This window comes from Lactuca serriola, chromosome 5, assembly GCF_051521515.1.
Source record: "Lactuca serriola cultivar US96UC23 chromosome 5, Lser_US96UC23_V15, whole genome shotgun sequence".
NCBI lineage: Eukaryota > Viridiplantae > Streptophyta > Magnoliopsida > Asterales > Asteraceae > Lactuca > Lactuca serriola.
In genome coordinates this window covers 203,167,822-203,190,942 of record NC_136412.1, presented here as the reverse complement: position 1 = coordinate 203,190,942, position 23,121 = coordinate 203,167,822, and the positions used below count along the sequence as shown (strand labels likewise).

The 23,121-nt window shown below is 33.5% G+C and overlaps 2 protein-coding genes across 2 annotated transcripts; one reads left to right on the top strand and one right to left on the bottom strand.

Moving 5' to 3' along the window:
* Window positions 1-15,270: 15,270 nt before the first annotated feature.
* Window positions 15,271-17,472, top strand: LOC145053486 (2-oxoglutarate-dependent dioxygenase 19-like). The gene is made up of 4 exons (XM_079001541.1): window positions 15,271-15,453; window positions 15,768-16,006; window positions 16,275-16,602; window positions 17,132-17,472. The coding sequence occupies exons 1-4, from the start codon at window positions 15,304-15,306 to the stop codon at window positions 17,378-17,380; spliced, it is 966 nt and encodes a 321-aa protein (XP_078857667.1). The 5' UTR covers window positions 15,271-15,303; the 3' UTR covers window positions 17,381-17,472.
* Window positions 17,463-21,803, bottom strand: LOC145053485 (uncharacterized). Its single transcript, XM_079001540.1, has 5 exons — window positions 21,119-21,803; window positions 20,604-20,707; window positions 20,295-20,471; window positions 17,883-19,465; window positions 17,463-17,806 (listed from the first exon to the last, which is right to left on the bottom strand). Exons 1-5 carry the CDS (start codon window positions 21,328-21,330, stop codon window positions 17,672-17,674), a joined length of 2,211 nt encoding a protein of 736 aa, XP_078857666.1. The 5' UTR covers window positions 21,331-21,803; the 3' UTR covers window positions 17,463-17,671.
* Between the last annotated feature and the right edge of the window lie 1,318 nt (window positions 21,804-23,121).

The following is a 23,121-nucleotide window of genomic DNA, read 5'->3' as shown; positions in this document are numbered from 1 at the left end:
AATGCCTAGGCTAGAAACACGAGTGTTACAATTATTTTGCTAAAATATTAATATTATGTATAAATACACTACATAAAATGAAAATTTCCTAAAAAATTTACAGTACCGAAATTTTTTTCAGGGGTATCCCGAGATACCCCAGGATCTATTATAGATCCGCCCATGTCCGGTTTACCAGTTCTTAATATATTGCAATACCAGTTCCGGTTCCAACGCTCATCCCTACATAAAACAAACCGAAGAAGTCATAAACCATTTGCAACTAAAACACATAGGAAGAAAGATTGTAATGCATGTTTTCTGTTTCCTACTGTTCGTAAAAAGATAAAAGAAAAAAGAAATAAAAAGAAAATATAATAATAATAATAATAATAATAATAATAATTGTTGTTATTATTGTTATTACTATTAGCAGATTAAAAAAAAAAAAAAAAAAAAAAAAAAAAAAAAAAAAAAAAAAAAAGCTGAAAGTGTCAAAGTTAAAATCTGAAACTGTCAAGAAATTGTTTTGATGGACTAAATCGGTCATTATGGTAAAGTGGAGTGGCTAAAATGAAAGTTCGGATCTTAAGCATGGAATAGCAACGGGAATTATTTTGGATGTGATTTGTTTGCAGCCTACGGTTAAATATAAAACATATATATAGTTATAAGGTTAATAAGCCCAACCCTAATTTCTTTCCTATTGAGACTTGCGGCCTAGGAAGTACCACCGAGAGAAAGTTAGGCTGCCGGTGAAGAAGGAGGAGGTCGCCGCCGGTGTTGCTGCCGGAAAAGAGGGAGGAGGCAGGTGTGAAACGTTGCGGTGGGGTAGGTATACCCCTTTCTTATCCTCTTCTCTTTTTCTTCCTTTTCTTTTCTGCCACAGTACACCAACGCCGGCAGCCATCACTGCCAGAAAACTGCCATGCTGCCGCCACAGGGCCACCATGCTAGGGTGGTATGTGGTGTGTTCCTTCCGGCCTCTTGTTCCCCTAGATTAATTTTAAGTATGCGTGTATGTGTTTGGGATCTATCCACCGTTTGCCACCAATTATCGCCACCACCGTCACCAGAAGCCTTGACTGCCGGTGCTCACTGTTACACTACCACAGTCCATCGTGGGCTGGCTATGGGTGGGTGTGTACCTAGTGTTTCAGCCCTAAAGTCTTTAACCCTAGTGTAAAAGTTATGTTTTTTTTTATGTTAAATCTGTCATGTTGTTATGCCTTATTAAGCCAAGCTATTAAGCCATTAACTCGTTATAGTTCACGCATCTTAATGACATATTATGTGACATTTTAACCCACTAAAAGTTACAAAGTTGTTGAAGCTTTCTCATTAAGAGCATAATAAGAGAGAAAAATGACTTAACAACATTAATCTATGATAATAAATGAAGGTTTTTTTGCCACATGTCCTCTTCTCATTCATTTGGACACATGACATTTTCTAACATTTTTAAATTTTTTATTTTCCACTTATCATTTTATTGTATTTTTCATTTTATTAAATTAAAATTCTATATTTAATATATTAGGTAATATATATGTAAGGTATTTATTAGAAATGGTTTATATATGTAATGTATCTAATATATTAAAGTCTCTTTAATTTTAATAATTCAAAAGATTCCTCATTTTTCTTATAAATTCAAACTTTTCAAATTGTTAAAATTTTATATTTAATTTTTTTTAAATAAACCCATGTAATACATGGGTCTCACACCTAGTGCTTAAATATTATAAAAGTAAACCAAACTTCTAAAAATAATAAAGAACCCCCTAGGAGTCATTATAAGACGAGCTTCATATCGTTGGAAATGTATGAATGTCTATTACCTTTCTCTTTAGATTTCTTAGGTTGATCCTAATCCTAAGTGGGTAGTTCACTCAGCTTTATACAACATTGTCATAAGACTATTCAACACGTTGCTGCAAATTTGACCCTAGTGTTGTTCAACACGTTGATGCTTTGAAAGACAATCTAAATATGAATTATCCGCATGCTATGTAGGTTTTTAGAGAGGTTGAAGTTTATCTAGTTTGTGCCAATAGTGTTGTCCAATCTGTGTGTGTTTCATGTGAGTTTGCACTAAGTTGTCTATGATGTTAGCATTACCTATCTATATGTGTTTTCCATAGAGTGGACAAGGTGAACATAGTGTAGCTTTCTCTCAAGTGCGGGGAAGTTATGCTCTTATCTCTTATTCCAAGTTGGGGAGTAAGGGGTGGCTCTCCTACGCAGGAACAAAAGTGACTGGTACCAACAATATGTTATAGGAATGTATGTGTTTTGTAAATATTTTGTGAAAATATGTGATAAGTATTGGTAATTGAGTTCAACAAACTTCCTCCTCTTTGATCTAAAACTGGCACTTGTTCCAACTTTTGTTGCAATTTCTTCACCTGTTACAACTTCTCCACCACTTTCATTGTCTTCGTCACTTGGGTCGGCTAACCATTCATCGTCAGAAGTCACTTCCTCAAAAAGTAAGGAATCATCACCTTCTCCTAGCTTTTTCTTTAAGACTAACTTTTACTTCAATTTCTTTTTGTACATAATGTACACCAACCTATTCATTTACTCGTACTCAACCGGTTCCTTCGCTTTGTATGTACTTGATTAAAAGTACTCCAATTCCGTTCGCAAGTTGAAGCAGAACAAGTTAGACCCAATATTTTTCTTGAAAACATCATGAATTCGAGCATACTCTCTCCAAATTTATCTCTCCATTCAACTACGAGAAAATAAATTAGTATATTATCTAATAATAATGAAAAAATGTATGTTTAATTATAATTTAGTATATACCAGGAGGCCGTTTAAGGTATGATGTCAAAGAAGCATTATATTCAAATAACCCTCTCTTGTACTTAAAGTCATCGAGTTGTGAATCAACTTTTTCACTAGTCTCTCGACCCAAGAGTCTTTCCATGCTCCTATACAACTCTATTTTTATCTCAGGATGTCAGGAAACATTGGGACTCCACTTATAGCGCATATTCAAGAAATAAGTCGCTTCATACAAGTCATGATGCATTTGATTCTCTTATTTTTCATCAATAATGTCCTATATTTCCTTCTAAGAAACCACATCCCCATCAAAATTTTTGGCAATTTTTCCTTGCATTCATCAATTGCACCATAAATATAGGCATTGTTGATTCTATTCACCATCAACAAGTCTTAAAACATGGACCAGAGTCTTGTGGTTTTAATTGAATAAACCACGTTAGGCCAAAAATACAATTCATCCATGACAATCTTCTTGACAGCTATTCCATCCGACTTTTTGGCTCAAGCAGAATTTGACCACTCACTTGAAACGAACATTTGTTGTAATGGTTGTTTTAACTCGTACATGCTTTCTAATGTCAAAATTGTATCTGCAAATCGGATAGAAGCAAGTTGAAGAAGATTTTTCTTTGCAAACTTTCTTGCTAAGATCAAAACCCAGTGATGGTTATGAATAAAATTTCTTACTTTTTTGGTTTTAAGTAAAGGATTTTTGTTTTTTGGCAACCCCCAATCTTCTCAAGCATCGAATCGATGCAATTGGCAGCACACGGAATCTAATATAAATGTTTTCACTTCTCCATCAACAAGGTACCAACGACTTTGTATGCACTTGGATTATCTGTGATCACATGAATGACAATATCTTCACCGCTTTCCTCAATAACATCATCAAGTAACTCAAACAACTTCTGTGCATTTTTTATGCAATCAAATGCGTCAACAGTTTTCAAAAACATTATACCATATTGATTGTTGTCAGGAAAGTTTATGAGGCTTTTGTTTCTTATATTAGACCAACCATCTGATAACAAAGAAGCCCTTGTTTGCTTCCAAGTAGCTATTATGTCATCTACAAATGTAGTGCTTGTTTTGACTTCTTCGTTTAAAATCCAAGTCCTAAACCCGTGTGATGAAGGAGCTTTTAAGTCACGACCATAATTACCAATTGAACGCACCATATTTACAAATGCCAGACTTGATGCAATATTAAATAACATCCTATTCTCATAAAATCATCACCCAATATCCAAGCAAACTCTATTGTGGTGTTCTTTATCCTTTGTTGGTGTCATCTTCGCAACCAATAATGTCCCTTGCTCATCATCAATCGAAATCTCCATATATCGGTCTATTGGGCCTCTAACACCCCTAGTGCAAACACTAGGACAAGAATTTTAACCTGTAGTACCATCAATATTGTATTGCTTATATAGTATGATCCACACCCCACATTTTCCTTAAAATTATGTTGATTAGCGAATTTCATATCTTGAAATGCTTTTAGATATTTTTGTATTTATTCCTTTACTTCATTGGGCACGTTTACACAAGATGTAGCATCTTTGTGTGTTCCAGCAAGATGTTCCTTCATTCGTTTTACGCCCCCCCCCCCCCCCTCCCCCACCCCTACCCTTTTTGATGACCTTGCTATAAAATTTACACTTGAGTTATTTATAGATTTTTTTTGCCACCCTCTCTAGGTACTTCTATCTCTTCACTATGTCTACATGCTGGATCTTTTCGTGCTCCTTTAGAAGCCATTCTAAGTCTAATAACTTTACAAATAATCTGAAGTGAAGTGAGAAAAAAACATTAGATTACTATAATACCCCTGGTGCTAACACTGGGACACAAATTTGCACGTGTAGCACCATTAGTATTGTTATTGCCTATATAGTATGATCCATACCCCACATTTTCCTTAAAATTGTGTTGATTAGCGAATTTCATATCTTGAAATGCTTTTAGATATTGTTTTATTTATTACTTTAATTCGTTGGGGATGTTTACACAAGGTGTAACATATTTGTGTGTTCCAACAAGATGTTCCTTCATTCATTTTACCCCCCCCCCCCCCCCCACCTCCTCCACCCATGTTCCCCTTTTGATGACCTTGCGATAAAATTTACACTTGAGTTATTTATAGATTTTTTTGCCACCCTCTCTAGGTACTTCTATCTCTTCACTATGTCTCCATGCTGGATCTTTTCGTGCTCCTTTAGAAGCCATTCTAAGTCTAATAACTTAACAAATAATATGAAGTGAAGTGAGAAAACAAAAACATTACATGGAGAAAAAACATACCGTAAAGTGTAAACGAAATACACACACATGACATTTTACTAAAAACATACTGATAAGTGCATAAGTATATAAGTATAAGTATACAACAGTATAAGGATAAGTGTATAACTTGTCTTACCTTTGATTTGAAGCAAGTCAACAAGTGAATAAGTAAGCAACGGGAAGAGTGATCAACAACTTCATCTTTTAGTGCAAAAGTGTAGAAGAACTTCTTATAAACCCCGAATTGAAGAAAAGGTTCGATTTTGTTAACAGGGTGGAAATAAGAAATGAGAAAATAAGGAAGAGTAAACAACGGCCAGAAGAAAATAGGTCAAATAAAGATGTCTCGTGATTTCTAATGTTATATATGGTCAAACTCAAAGAAAAAATGAAAATAAAAACTATGTACACCTCATACGCTTCGATTCAAAACACCCTATTTTTGCCGCATCACTAGAGTGAGGCGTACGTCCCATTCTAACCTTAAGAGGCGACATATTTTATTTGTTTTTTGACCACTTTGATTCTAGGCGCGCCTTGAGGCGTACGCCTCAACCGATTTTTAAAACCTTGTTACGAAGTTGTTGTGACCATGTGTATACTTCCAACACTTACAACTAAAATGAAGGTCTAGGGGATTCATGTTTCAAAACTTTAAGTAATTCCCAACATAAATTATATTAGCTTCAAATCATGATCTTGATATCTAATGTCTCTTCATTACCTTATGATATGATTCTAATTGATTAGTTGGACTTGATATGTGATAGAAATTGAAGTTTCAGTGGATCAGAAACCAATTCAAATCAAATTACAAGTTAAGTACTCCTTTGAAGCTTCAATGCAATTTGAAAAATCTAGATTATCAAAAATGGAGTTAGCGGTTTCATAGATTGAAGTCATAAGTATAATGAGAACATTAACTATGATTCCAGATTACGTCATTAACCAAACTAAATATATATAATGAATGAACATATAGATTCTCCATCTAGGGCTTGGAAAATCTTTAAAGTCATTAAAACGGAGGATCAAGATTGGAAATGATATTTTGATGCTAGATTATGGACTCTAAACATGAAACTATCATTTAAAATTTAGTAATAACATGGTTCAAAATAAATTTAGATTCTAAGAAGATTTTAAAACTTAAAAATCCCAAAATAAAGAGCATAGATGAAGATTGATACATTTCGAAATCCTTTCTAGTGATTTAAACACCAAACTCTATGGGAATGTTTGGTACATGGAAATGGAATTGCAGCACATAATAGAAATGCAAAGAAATAGAATTAAGCTTAGAAAAGAGAATTAATTTCACTGTTTAGTAGAATTAAGCATTCACTAGAGAAATATTTATGAGAATTATTTCTCTTGTTTGGTTGTAATAAGCAAGGAAATGAAATAAGTTTTTTCTACTTTGTTTATTCATTTTCAAATGACATTGTTTTTATAAAAATACATTAATATGTACATCTTAATTTATCAAATTTTATGTTTATAAATGTTCATTTTAATATCATTTGTTACCAAATAGTTTATTTTATTGTCTATTATAATTTTATATACACCTTGTACTGGAAAACATATTTCTAATATAAACGAATAAGTTACAAATAGATCCAAACATAAAGAAATATGAAAATCATACTATTTAAAAACTATGTCCAATATAGGTTGTGCAAAAAATCAAATTCAATTGTCGTAAGTCGTAACAACTAAAAACCACAATTTAAAATAACATAATCATAATATTTAGCCATTAGCAATCATTTCCATGTAACAAATCTTTTCTTCTTCCGTCATCTTAAAAAATGATCGGGCGTGCCATTGATCTTTGCTAAATAGGTCAATCGCGTTAATGCGTTGTTTGACATTAATATTTGGCATGTGTTGTATATTTTCGATAAGTTTATCCATCATATCACATGTTTCCTTATTTTCTTGCCTTCCTATATTGTATGTTGTTTTAGTAAGTTTATCACTAACCTCCTTGAAAGTCTTATTCATATCTTTCCTTGTTAACTTATAATAGCTTTCAGCATCATCAATTTTAGGTCTAGTACATTTACTATTAACACTAGTAGTTTGTTGTGTCTCTTCAACGATACTTTCCAACCCTTCCACATCAATATGTGAGTTTCTTTGTGTCTCTTTAATCACATATTTTTGTCCAAGATCAATAGCTTCATTACCAATAGCTATATCCTTACCGAAGATTTTACACAGGTTATCGATTGGGGAAATGGTTTATAGCAAAAACATGCAACAACTTTATAACTCTATAAGAAAGGAACTAATGGGTTACTATTTATTTACAAGGTGTTTTAATGTCGCTAAAAATACTAAAAACATAATCATTATAGTACCTTTGTAGTAGTAACACAACATTTCACTGTATCCCAACCGAATCCCCTTGTTTTGTTTTATATACCATGTCGTGCATGATGTTGAAATGGTTTTACCACGTCTTCATCCTCAATTTAATATGAGGTTCTACTTTTAAACCCGAGTTAGGAAGACTTACATCTAGTAATGTTTGCATCGCCTTCAAATAATCGGGTTTGAATATGTTGTCAGCACCACCATACATTACAGATACATGTAACTCCAAAAATACATCAATTAAGTTTCTGCTTTTGTTATTCTGAGGGGGTGTTTGGTGCCAACAATGTATTCAAACCCGATTATTTGAAGACAGAAAGTTAGAGTTACATGTATTCAGAACGTACGTTGGTGGTTGTTTGTCACCCCTCATAAAAACAAAAATGGAAAGTTGATTGATGCACTGTTGGAGTTAAATATATCTGGAAAGTATGATGGTGTCTACAACGGATTCAAACTTTGTTATTTGAAGGCATTGCAACAATTACTAGATGTAAGTCTTCTTAACTCAAGTTTGAAAGCAAAACCTCATATTAAATTGATGATGAAGACATGGAAAAATTATTTCAACATCGTGCGCGACATTATATATGAAACAACACAGGTGGATTCAGTTGGGATACAGTTAAATGTTAGGGAAGTGATTTGTACACAACAGTTTTTTGCCATACACAACAATTTATACATTATATAGTTGTACAATACAACATTTTAAAGCCTCAATTGTTGTGTATGGATAAGAATTGTTGTGTACGTTCCCTAAATGTTATGTTACTGCAATAAAGTTACTATAATGATTATGTATATACTATTTTTAGCATCATTAAAACATCTTGTAAATGAATAGAAACCCATTAATTTTATTCCTTTCTTGTAGAGTCATAAAGTTTTTGTATATTTTCACAATAAACCATTTCCTCAGTTTGATAACCTGTGTAAAATCTCCGGTAAGGATAGACCTACTAGTAATGGAGCTATTGATCTTGGAGAAAAAGATGTGACTGAAGAGACACAAATAGACTCATATATTTATGTGGAAGGGTTGGAAGATATTGTTTAAAAGAAAGAACAAACTGCTAGTGACAATAGTAAACATAAAAGGTCTAAACTAATGATGCCGAAAGGTATTATATAGAAGCAACGAAATAAATGAATGAGACTTTCAAGGAGGTTGGTAATAAACTTACTAAAACAATATACAATATAGGAATACAAGAAAATAAGGAAGCATGTTATATTATACATAAAGTTATCGAAGATATACCACACATGCCACATATTAATGTCAAACAACGAATTAAGGCAATTGGCATATTTAACTAAGATCAATTTCTTGGCCGACCATTTTTTTAAGATGACGGAAGAAGAAAATATTTGTTACATGGGAATGGTTGTTGATGGCTCAATATCATGATTAAGCTATTTTAAGTTATGTTTTTTTAGTTGTTACAAATATTGAATTTGCCATTTTGTAGATCTTATATTGGGCATAGTTATGTTTGTTTTAGTTGTTACGAATATTGAATCTCTAACTTTTTGCACATACTATATTGGACATAGTTTTTGAATAGTATGATTTTCATATTTCCTAATATTTGGGTCTATTTGTAACCTATTCGTTTATATTATAAATATGTTTTTCAATACAAGATGTACATAAAATAACATTAATTGACAATAAAATAAACTATTTGGTAACTAGTAATATTAAAATGAAAAATTATAAACATAAAAGATGCATATTTCGACAAATTAAGATGTACATCATAATGCATTTTTATTAAAAAAATGATGTTTGAAAATGAATAAACAATGTAAAAATACTCATTTCCATTTAATTGATTAATACAACTAAACAAGAGAAATGATTCTCGTAAACATTTCTCTAGTGGATTCTTAATTTTATCATACATTGTAATCAATTCTGTTTCCACGGATTAATTCTCTTTTTATGCATTTCCATTCTCTGGTACAATTTCATTTCTCTATACCAAACGTCCCATGATTCTCGATGCCTCATGTATTCTATTTTCTCTTATAAACACCATGTATTGTCATTTCAAGATACACAACCATAAGATATGGGCAATAATAGCTTCCCTAAACCATTGTCAACTTAACATACATATTAAAAGACATCAACAAAGTCTAAAAGATCATCTAATTTCCAACAAGAGTACCAAACCAAAGTAACCTTACATCTTAATTTTCCTTGATTGCATCGCCATTCCTTTTACTAAACTCGTCACCAATAGAAGTACAACCGACTACCGGAAGTACCAATACATTCACCACCAAAAGGGCCATAAAACCATCCGGTTTTGAAATTTTACACTTTCATGAACGTATAACTCTCCATCAACACACTTAGAATAAGAAGTTGGATATTATTATATATAGACTTGGATTTCCTTATGTTTTTCAACAAAGTTAGACAAAACGATAACATTGTAGCCATTGTAGCCATTGTCTAGGGCAATAAGGCCAATCCAACTCAATATGAGGAGTAAAGAAGTTTTAGTAAAAAAGGGGCCATTTTTATCATTTTTTAGTCTTTATCATGGTATGAAGGCTATATGCCAAAGAGTCCTTAAAATCATTGACATCAAAATGGTTTACATGACTATTATTGTAGCTTTATCTTAGGCATAGAGTGAACATCCATAATGATGCATATTTAACGTGAAGATGTTATCTTATCCTCTTATATAAACCAAACGAAAATAAATGGAGCTTTAGAAATACATATTCAATGCTAACAAGAATAATACGAACCATAAAGATAATTAGCATATACATCTAAGAATATACTTTCCATACTCCATATTGCAACAATAAAGATGGTCGGTAATGAAGGTATCCACGTTCACTAAGATGACTAGTGCTTAGGTATGGTTTTATCACACCCTAATTTTAAGTAAATGTACCATCTATATTCAAGAAGGAGGGAAAGAATATGTGAAATGACCAAATACCCTCATGTACAAGGCACATAAGGAGCTTAACAAATGAAACTTAACGGTGTTAAATCAAATGAAAAAAAAAACTCAATAGTAATGAAACTGCAATAAATAAATCTTGTGGAGTAATCCTAAATGATTTGGGAAAGCACAATAATGATTTCTTTAGTTTACTCAATTTATTAAATGTGTGTGACTTTTTGTTATGTTTTGACTAACCCATATAATTCATCCACATTAAACTAGATCTACATGTTTTGCCACTTATGGTATTGGCTTTCAAAATGGTTGACCTATTAACGAGGGTTTACTAAACTCCTATATGGGAGGTTCAATGTTCGAGGCATAAGAGTTTTAATTAGAAGTTGGCTAACAAAAGGATATACAACTTACTTCAATCTTCAGTGTTTTAGCATATTGCCCAGAAGATGAGCCCTCTCCCCTATCCTCATAAAGCAGGGAGTTGCGGTGGACGATCGAGAACCCATTGAAATGGCTGAAGTCGTTGGTTGTACTTAATATTAAATATTGTGATTGATACACATTCTTCTTTTATAAGCGTGAGATCCTTTTGGGGACATAAACTATATAACTATTTGCAGTTTTTTTCCTAATGAGTTTTTATAAGAGTAGCCCTATCTATTTTCATATGTTTTCTCAGTACCTAAAAATAAAAGTATAGAGTAAACAATAATTTGGTCCCTGTGGTTTAGTAAAATTGACAGTTTTACACTCCTCGTTTCCATCGGTTTCATTTCGTTGTGGCAACGAACGAAACCAATCTTCAAGTGCGGCACTACATGCCGAATCTTTTAACATTGTTTGAAGCATTTCCAACTACAAATAAAACAACATAGTCTTATAAGTTAAACCAAAATTATAACATTCTATATACAAAACATACATGCTAAGTACAAAATATAGCATTGTACAACAACTAACAATTACCAAACTACAAAATATCATTATAGCATTGTACTTTCATAAACTAACAATTACCAAATTACACATATTGCATATAACACATTATAGAATTGTACTAAAACTAACGATTACAAACCTACAAAACAAAATTATAGCATTGTACTTTCATAAATTAACAATTACCAAATTACACATATTGCATATAACACAGTATAGCATTGTACTATAACTAACAATTACCAAACTACAAAATACCATTATAGCATTGTACTTTCATAAACTAACAATTACCAAACTAAACATATTGCATATAACACATTATAACATTGTACCTTTTTTTATTTTTTCCATTATAACATTGTACTTTCATAAATTAACAATTACCAAAAATATAAACTATCACTAAACCAACAATTACCAACATTTGAAACAATTAGCAAAATTAAATAGTTTTGTCACCTGTGATTGTGGCGGTGGCTGTGTCAGTGGTTGTTCCTTATCGTATATCTGTAAGCCCCCCGACATTCTGAAAATAAGTATGCACTTTATTTTTCGGCCTCTATAAACTCTTTGTAAAGTCGCATCAATGCTCTGCAACAACTGAGAACGCTCGCGATCCATGTTAACCTTATCCAAATCAAACTTATTCTACAAATACAAAAGTTAGTTAATTAAATATCAATCACAACTAAACTTAAAATATTATCCAAGTTACCTTTAGATGCACGATTGTAGCATTTCTTAAAGTGGGGGAAACATTTTCCCAACCAGATACGTTCAAATAGATGTTCATCCATATATACCTCCCAATCTCACGGGTAAACCAATTACCACAGTTCCCGACAGGGGATTATGTGAGCTCTCTGTCGAAATCCAAATCCACAGGATTTACCTTGTTTACCCGACTTTGATAGCTGGATGTTTTTGGCTAGGCCTCTTCATTTTTTAGGAAGCTTAGCTGAAAAATACAATTAAAAATATTAGTCACGATAGCTTATAATAAATTGATAATATAGCTAATAAATATATCATAATAAGACTTATCATCATGTTCGTGTTGTCCACGACCAAAGCCTACCGGAGGTGGTGGATCCCCGACTCCATCACCTCCATGTCTGAGGCCCATAACACTCGTCATCACGTAGAAAAGTATCGCCCAACTAAACCCCATATATAGCCTGCAAAATTACAATATGAAGAAAAATTACACATATTGCATATACAAAAATAATACAATTTCTATTATAGCATCCTACTTTTTTTTCATCTATAACATTATAGTTTCCAAATGGCATACAAATACACAAACTATATATATATATATATATATATATATATATATATATATATATATATATATACTCTATACGTACTAATACACATATAAAAAATAATACTTTCCATTATAGCATTTTATTTGTTTCTTTTTTTTTTCATTTTTTTCATTATAGCATTATAGTTTTCAAATTGCATATACTACATACATACATATACATACAGATACACATTACATATACATACAAATACACTTTCCTTTATAGCATTATACTTTCGAAATTGCATACAAATATACAAGTTAGGTGATCATACATATACATACACTTATATATATATATATATATATATATATATATATATATATATATATATATATATATATATAACATATAGACTTGTACATAATACACATCTATATATTAAAATTAACATATTAAAATACACTTATACATACATTACAATCATAAATGGTAAAACATATGTACATATATAAACATATACACTTATACATACAAATACAAATACACATATGGCAAACAAACACACATATATAAACATACATAATTTTTTTTGTTTTCACCATAAATGCATGCATTTATACATACATTACACATATACATACATTATACATACTTATAAAAACACATAAAAATACATACGTACATACACATAATATAAATACACAAATACATATGTTATAAAGGAACCTAGTTATGTAATTGTCTTAGAAGAGTGGTGGTGGAGGTATTCTGACAGAAACATGATTTTTCCGACAACAATCCTTAAATCATTAAATTAGAACCTTAAAATCATTAGAATAACACCAAAACAGAAGATAAATCGAAAATAAATGAGGATTCGGACCTTTTTCATTCGTTTTGAGTCTTAATAGGTATCGCCGGTAATGGGGTGTTGTGGTGGTCGCCGGCAATGGGCTCCTGCGTTGTGGTGGTCGCCGCTAAATGGCTGCTGCAATATGGTGGTCGCCGACGGTGATAATATTGATCAAAACGTAGTTGGTCGGAAGGAAATCACCAAAAAATCAGAAGAGGAAATGAGGCAGAACAGAAAATAGGTGAGTGGGGGGCTTATCCGTGATCGGGATTTAGCGGCGACAAGTAATAGCGGTGACGACAACGTTTTAGCGGCGACAAGAAGGCTTTAGCGGCAACACCCCTGGAGGGAAAAGTCACCACGTTTTTTTCGGCGACAACCTTTGGATTAGATGTAGATCAAAGTTTCCAGATGGCGTTTGACGCAGATCGCAGTACAAAGGTATTAGTGGCGAAACTTTTAGCGGCGACAACTACATTTAACGACAATAAGTAACACGGAAACAACTTGTCGTCGCTAAAGATAGGCGTCACCGCTAATACCATTATTTCTTGCGGCGACACACGCTTACATAGAAATCACTTACAATGATTTCACTGACATCACTACCACTAAAAATAGTGCCCTCAACTCTTTTGACTGTATAAACCCACCCCCACTACCAATAAAAAACATCTGTAATTCATAAATATGGTCAACTGTTTTTGGGATTTCATAATTCTAACCATGTAAATATTTTTAATTCTAGCCAAGTAAAATATCATCCCTTTTCAAGCTTCCCCTACTCCTCCACCACCTTACCACTAACCTCTACCATCGGACTATCGATTGTATCCCATTCCCAACCAATGTAAGGCCTTAATTTCTCACATATTTTAACACCTACTTTCCTATTTTAATTACCATCCTTAGAAATAGTTCCTACGTCTCCCTCCTTCTCGACTTGAATCCTTCTGATTGCAATAAAATGGTGGTGGGTCCTTCGCCTTTTCCCAATAAGGGTGACCAAAGAATGTAATCACAAATGGAGATGGTGATGGATTTTTCGTTTTCATCACATAGAAGGATATTGTCTTTTTATTAATTTTATATTGTTAAATATTGTAAATGGTAGAAGAAAATGAAAATAAATGAAAAAGATAAAATTGTCTTTTTATCAGGACCCGGGACAACGAGTGTAGTTTCCGAAACCACAAGTATAGTTTCTATCAACATTGCAAAGTTTGGACGAAACATGAGAATTTGACCAAATCATAGAGACCAAAACTGTAATTTACTCCTTATGATTAAGTCAAAGTTATAGAAACACTCGAATATTAGGTAATATATCAAAAAGAACAACTTTAAATATTTTTATACTTTAAATTTGCAAATAATTCCATATACAACCTCAATAATTACTGTTTACAAGTCAAAATAAAGAAAGAAAATGCTTAGTTTGAGTGTTTTATTAAATTAAGAACTTAATCATGCAAAAATAAATAAATAAATAAATAAAATCACTAACTTTTTATGCAAAAATATATTATAGCACGTAAATAAGAGTTTTCTAACAAAACTCCAAAAAGTAATCATTGACCTTATCAATAAATTATAGGAATTAATCTAACTAATAGTAAAATACCCTACATGATTTTCTACTTCAACAACCTCAAAAGACCAACTACATAAACAAGTGCTACATGTCTTGATCACATCATTGTCAACCGTACATAAAATGACATCTTCATTGCAACAAACCAAAAACTAACCAAGCACGCTAGAAAATGAAGTCTCAAATCTTATTTTAATTACAATAAACAATATTTAAGATAACATAACAAGAACCACAAAGGTAACACTTGATCACAAATACATGTCTTCCAATGGTGCGCCAACTTCTTTGGAGCCACAAGATCCGATGCCCGTCATCGACTACTCCTTACTCACGTCTGGAACTGCTCACGAGCGTTCGAAAGTCATCCAAGATATTGGTAAAGCTTGTGAAGATTGGGGATGCTTCATGGTACGCACCAAATTGTAGATCTTTACTTTTTTTTAGGGTTTAATGTTGATTTTTAGGGATGTTTAAAATCGAATATCTAAATTTTTTTATATGAATGACACGTAATTACAAAACAAGAAAATAGCAAATAAGAATATATTTTTCAAAATTTCAGATAATCCCAACATCCGAAATTTTGGAAATTTACCATCCAAATTTGTATCCATAATTTGGATATCCAGATTTTTGGATTAAAATTTTGGATTTTTTGATAGGTTATCTGACTCACGTATATTTTTAAACCTCTAATGATTTGTATTTGTGGGCTTTGTAAGTTGGTGAATCATGGGATCCCAGAGATTTTGATTGCAGAAATGATGCACGCGTCGAATGAGTTTTTCAATATGACAACAGAAGAAAAGCTTGAATTTGAAGCTCATGGTGTTTTGGATCCGATAAGATGTAGTACGGGCTTCAATCCCGACAACAAAAACAAAGACTTGTTGTGGAGGGAATATCTTCGGCTCATTGTTCATCCTGATTTTAATTGTCCTCACAAACCACCTGGTTTCAGGTATACATATTTAATGATTCAAGAACATCTTTCAGGACTTATTCCCATAAAAAGAAACATTATTCATCTTGTAACTCTTGAGTTGGCGTTCACCACTATTACCTAAAGATTATCAAATGAGATGGAAATATGATACACAACTCCCTGCTAGATAGCCATCATAAATTAAATCTCAATACCATAAACTATTGTTTAAAGATTTGAACCATTGACTACTTATGCAAAAGGATTGTTTGATTTCTTTGTAATTAATTTGTGGGTAACACAGTGAACTTGCATCGATTTATGTCAAAAAGACACGTATGGTTGCAATGGAATTGGTGAAAGGGGTTTCAGAAAGCCTAGGGTTTGAAGCATCGTACATGAACGAAGAACTAAATTTAGACTCGGGGTTTCAGTTGTTAGCAATCAACTATTATCCCTCTCTCATGGAGTTCAATGGTAAACGAGGGTTAATGCCACATACGGATCATGGACTCTTGACTCTACTCTATGAAAATGGTGTTCCTGGTCTTGAAGTTCTTCAAAACGGGAAATGGATTGGTATGAGTGATGTTCCAAATGCATTCGCAATACTAAATTCAGATCATATGGAGGTAAATTGAAACTAAAACACCATTTATTACATCAGACATGACTAGAAGTGACTAGACATGACTAAACAAGATAAGATAAGTCTCTCTTATATCAAGTTTGGCATGAATTGGACACTATGACATATGTCAATGTGAGAAAACATGTAACTTTTTTCATTAAAAAATGTGCAACATGACAAACTATCAAAATCTCTTTTCATTATCTTCATCAAAAATATACCTAAAAAGTTTGTCTCGTTTAGTCACATATAACAAACACAACATAAGGTTGCATTTGTTACACATCATGAAAAAGACAAGCAATTTGGGCTATATATGTGATGATAAGAAGAACATTCATATCCTATGCAAAACGTCCAACTTTATGGATGTCACAAAAATATAGTTTTTGTCGAATTACATAAGTCTAGTCCAATTCACATTAAATGAGTAAAAAACCATCTTCATGTTGTGCACACAGCCTAACAAACACGACATTGTTTCTAAAAAAAGATTGAGATTACTAAAAAAAATCCAAACATCTTAACAGATATTTAGCAATGGGAAATACAAAAGTAAGTTGCATCGAACAATCGTCAAGGATAAACGTACAAGAATCACACTTGTGAACCCCAACGGTCCATCACTTGACACCACCGTGGGCCCATCATCAAGGCTTCTAGAACATGACACGTGTCTCCCTCGCTATCTCCCAATGAAATATAGCGAATATCTCAAGTTGCAAACTAAACTCACAATGGAAGGAAAGCACGCCTTCGACAAAATCCGACTCTTATAAAACTTCCAATTGTTTGTTTCCTTTTTATATTGTTTGTAACATTATTATCCATAAATCCCCCAAATCAATAAAAAAAATGATCTTTATTACAACATTATATATATATAATTAATCGATTTTCACATATAATATGATACAAAGTATATATTTACATTTACATGCGAAAAAAATTTCAACCTAACCTACGAGAGTAGCCATGAGAAAAACCTTAGAAACTCATTTATTAAGGACTCTCGAAAATGGTAATTACAATATATGCATTTGCTATGTATAGAAACAAAGAATATCATGTTACATTTGTGATAAAATGTCGCTAATTTTTCGAAGCTCTTTAAGAGCTCCCATGGCTTTAAATTGTCCTCTGCCTACAAAGTTCTCTATAGGGTCATTTTGGTCTTTTTCTTGCTGGAAAACAGATTCAATCACCTAAAGATTGCAAAAGTAACTTGAGAACATGTAACAATATTCAAAGAGAATAACAAAACAAAAACAAGTAAAATACCTCGATATTTTCAATCATGGATCGAGCAAGATTTTTCAAACTCTGTTCAACAACTTCCGGTTTGCTAGTTGTACATGATGATGATGATGATGATGATGATGATGATGGTATAGCCATTCCATTCTTTGAATGATCAAATTCAAAAACAGGCTCAGAAGTAGACGAAGAACCCTCATTCCCATTTCTTGCAAACATCCATGACCACGGAAACTTTCCCGAAAGAACTCTTCTTTCCCGAAAATTCTCCCCCAACTTTGGCGAATTGTCACTTTGCCCCTCCTTATTAAAAATCTCTTCAGGCGGGTCCGAAACCGGTAAAGGTGAAGCCACTTCATTAACCGAAGAATTCGACGCCACACTGCTTACTTCCATGTCAATATGAGAAACCGCATCGGAAAAAACCGAGGCGGCTTCATGACTTTCATCCATAGCCATGGCTTTTGTAACTGTAACAGGCGACTGTAACTGTGGCTGTGACTGAGTGGGGCCCGTTTTGATTTGACTCACTTTGGAAAGAAGTCTCGCGGATTCGGTTCTTGATAACCGCATCTTGACTCTCTCTGACCACCCTTTAATCCGGTTTCTCACATGTTTATGTAAATTCGCTTGTTTTTGTTCTTCTTCTTCTTTCAACAAAACTCTCCATTTCTCCTCCCAATAACTCTCGGGCACCCCGGGGCTGCCTGGAGGGGCAGCCCCGGGGTCAGACGGGAGACTGTGACTCCTCGACTTACTCCTCTTAAACCGGGCCCCACCTCCATGAACCGAATTAATCGCATCGATCGCGACATTCATTAAAGATTTAGCTTTTTTCACAAGCTTCCCAACATTAACATCTTCCGGAAAGTTCAACAGTCGTTGCAAACACGAAGTCGCGTTTTCCGTCGCGAGAAGCGACGACCGCAAATAAAGAATCATCGAAACCGCAAGCGCGGAAATGAACGCGCCGCGTATCGATTTCAAAACCCCGGAATTCAATTCCGATTCCGACGAAGGAGTTAACCGAGCGTTGTCGAGGGAGAAAATTTCGTCCCAAATGACCAAAAGGTCCTCGAGGGCAAACTCGCGTCCGAAAAGAACACGTAGCCATCGAAGCGCGAAGTACTGCGGTTCAACTCCTAGCTCAACTAAATGAGTGTATAGAGACAAATCAACGATTGATAACAAATGGTATAATTGCGATGAGGCTTCGATCACGGGGGGTATTCCGGTCTGAGAATGGGAAAAAAAGTTTGCCATGGCAACTGCGCCTTTATCACCGTTCATTAAAGCGTCGAAGATAGAGTAGGCGTCGTGTTCGATGAATTTTTCGGAGAGGATAATTCCCAATTCGCCCTCGGCTCCATATGCGTCGCTAAATGAAATGATTGTTTGGATTTTGGGGTCGAGGGAATGAAAGTTGTTGAGTTTTGATTGGTTGTTTTGGGTTGTGATGTCATCGGTTTTTTCGAAATCGGATTCGGTGAATGATAAGCCATCGAAATTGTCTGTGAAGTAATCTTGGTATTGTTTTCGGACTTGTGAAAGACGCGATAAATCGGCTTGAAGGACGTATAATAATGGAGCAAGAAGTTCATGCATTCCTGGAAAAAAAAAAAAAAAAAGTTGTTTTTAATCTCTATAAAATTATGTTATTCCAGTGTAGTATATATATTTAGGCTATGTTTGACGTGCTAGTTGAAAAGCTACATGTTAGCTGAAGAGCTAGCTGATAAAAAATGACATTTGGTAAAAACTAGCTGAAAGATATAAAATTGACATAAAAGGTCATTTAGAAAAATATGATGTTTATAATTAATTAAGGGTATATTTGGAAAAAAAATTAAAAAGTTCCTGAAAAGCTAGCTTTTAAGTTACTTTTTGGCTTGACAACTTAAAAAAGCTCGAAAATAAGCTAGCATATCAGCTAGCTGTGACGCGCTAAACATAGGCTTTAAGCACCACAAAGAAGGCATATTTACAAAAAAAAGTCATTGTTTTTTAGCCATTTATCTGAATTTGATGCCCCTTTTGGGGAAATATTGTGATGTGGCATTAAAAAGTAATGGTTTTAAAGGTAATTTGTGTTTGGAAAATGCCACATCAGCACTAACCGGTGGCTCTTTTGAAAAAAAAAATGAAAATGAAAAAGGCTTCCATGCAAAAAGAAAAAAGTTAATGTGGCTTTTTCAAGTAAATGGCAAAAAAGGCAATGGCTTTTTTTTTTTGTTATATGCTTAAAAAAGAATACATAAACACAAAACACCAGACCTTGAAACAAGAACTTTGTGTGTTTTTGCCTTTTTGTAGCATTGTTTACAAAACAACAAAGAGACTTAAAATAGTGGAAAACTAACTTTGACATTTTTAAATTTATGTCGTTGAAGTGTAATATGAATTTAAGCATTATAAAACAGTATATTAGTATATTACCTTGTCTGTAGCCATAGTTTGGATGTCTAATACACCAAAGCAACAAAATCCTTCTCAATACACCTTGGCAACCAGGTGTCTGAAAGTAGCTACCATGTTCAGGATACAACCTTGATAAATCCTGGTCAACCATTTTCTCTAATTCAGCTTTATGAAAAAAGCGACCCCACATGCTATCTGCATTAATATCATTGAGCTATTGACATGAAACAATCAAAGATTTCATGGTATGCATTCTTTGTAAATGTAAAAATAGAATCATGTCACCTCAAAACAATATCAATGCTATGTAAAAGGTAATAAATGTACCAGGGTTTTGTGAAAGAGGATTGTCCATAACATGATCACGAAAATTGCTTTCATCTTTGGAAATATGAGGATTGATAAGAAGCCTCCTCCTTAAAGCTGCATATCTGGAAAATGGAAATACAACATTTAACTTCTTCTCAGATGCAAATATAGATCCCATGTTAGTTCTAGAAATCTTTGAAACAGAGAAAGATGTGGGAGATGTAAAAGAACTTCAAGCTTAACAATATGAAGGTAATACAAGATTGCCTTAAACCCTATCAAACAGTAAAATCCTACAAGAATAAAAAGCACGCCTCACAGAAATCATGAAATAACAGTAGAGTTTAACAAGTTAAAGCCAGATGTATGTTGGACGTGATAAAATATCAGGAATAACAGCAAAGATGCTATATATGATCAGATGTTCATATAAACCAGAAGCCTCAGTTGGAAAAATTAACACGTGAATCATCAATTAAACATGCGATTCAACACCTTAAATGTCTATATAGAGGTATGGAGAGGACAGATACCTTCTACGGGAATTGGCGATTACACGACGAAACTCATCAACGGAAGAGGAAGAAGGAGGTAAAATCCCCAAATCTATACGCCATTGAACCCCTCTTAGGTCTCCAAAACGGCGATGATTCTCCAAACCGGTTCTCTCCGGTGATAAGTCTCCCGACGACGACGATTCCGGCAATGTCTTCTTCGTCGGCTCGATTGGAGCCGCAGGTGACATAATTTAATATGCCCCAAAAAAAATTCACAAAACCCTCGAAATCTCAATTGGATAAACTATATCACAATGTTTGACAGATTGGAACACCATATAACCGTTATATACGATCACCAAAGGAAACTTTCTAATGATGAATAAATCATGGGATATGTGAATTGAAAAAGAGATTTTTTCGAACTCCAGAATTCAGAAAGAAAGACTTAGGTAAACGTTGTCGATTGTTAGGGTTTGTGAGGATTGCGCGATGAATAATAAAAAGATGTTGTAAATGTGAGATGAAAATTCAAGAAGACAGAGTTATACACAAAATGATGACGGATTTTCACGAAGAAAATCATAAAATTCTTAATTTTGATATTGACTGCAAGAACATCCGAGAAGATGAAAGTGGTGAGATGGAGCTTCGCGGAATGATTCGGATATTCTAATCATTTTACAACTCTTGATACGCTCCGATGCCATAATTAAAAATGTTAAAGAGGATTGGAACTCGGCCTTATTAACTTTTCTTATGGATCATGACATCATGTTACCTTTTTTATTACGTTCTATTTGATTTTATTAATAGGGATATTCCTAGAGAAATATTTAGAAGGGATAATGACTTGAAAGGGTAACGAATTTTCGACTTTTGTCACATTTAGTCACTAAACTTTTTTTCGTTATCTATTTGCCATTGAACTATTGAAACTGTTCACATTTTACCCTTATGACCGGCTGTTACTGGTCATAAGGGTAAAATGTGAACAATTTCAATAGTTTAGTGGCAAATAGATAACGAAAAAAAGTTTAGTGACTAAATGTGAACAAAATCGAAAGTTTGTTTCCCTCTAAAAAGTTCAATGACTAAATGTGAACAAACTTCCTATTGTATTATGTTTTAGCAAAATTATTTATTTTTGTTTAATTGTAGCAACATTTGTTGATGAAGAAATCTATAAAATAAAAAAACAAAATGCAACATCCGGATTTCCAGGTATCATAATTTAAGTATTTTTCTTTTGAGTTAAGAAGAGAGACTCGGCGAATTGACGCCTCAACTCGTCGAGTAAGGTCGCAACTGATGACTCGGATTAATGAATGGACTCGACAAGTCGGTGAGGCGACTCGACGAGTCTGCGCTGTTGGTAAAAACCCTAAATCTTTGGTCCCGAGCCATATTTAAAGGCACTTATGGCCTTCAATTGCCACTACCTTTCCCATAAGTGAGAACCTTAGCGAGCTTGAGTGTGTAGAGTGAGAGGAAGAGCTATCTTGAGCTTTTTGGTGTGATAGATCTGGACCCTTCTAGGTTCAGAGAGCCGAGAATATGAAGCTTTAGTAGAGTAAACCTTGGGGTTCGAAGTTAGGAAGCATTTATGGGATTTTTATGGTAGATATAGTTACTTTCATCTTACACATAGATATGAAGTATTTTATATAAATTACGTGCTATGTGTGCATATTATTTGAATACTTGTTGTCTATGCTGGATGAACAATTTTATACATATTTTAAAAGATTTAAACGGCATATTTATTTTATATCTACAAATATGTTGCGGATGAAACATGGGTAGATGAAATAGTTGGTGTGTGATGAAATAAAATGATGAGAGATATGTGATGATAGAAAGGTGATGATAATTAGGTATATAGATGATGATGAATATGTGATGTAGGATGAAAAGAGATACCATAACCTTAACCAGCAATGTAGCGATGTAGTCATCTACCAGAGTATAGATGGCGACCACGAACTATTTTAGACAACACAGTGGAAACACCAACAGGCCCATAACCTGTAGGTGAT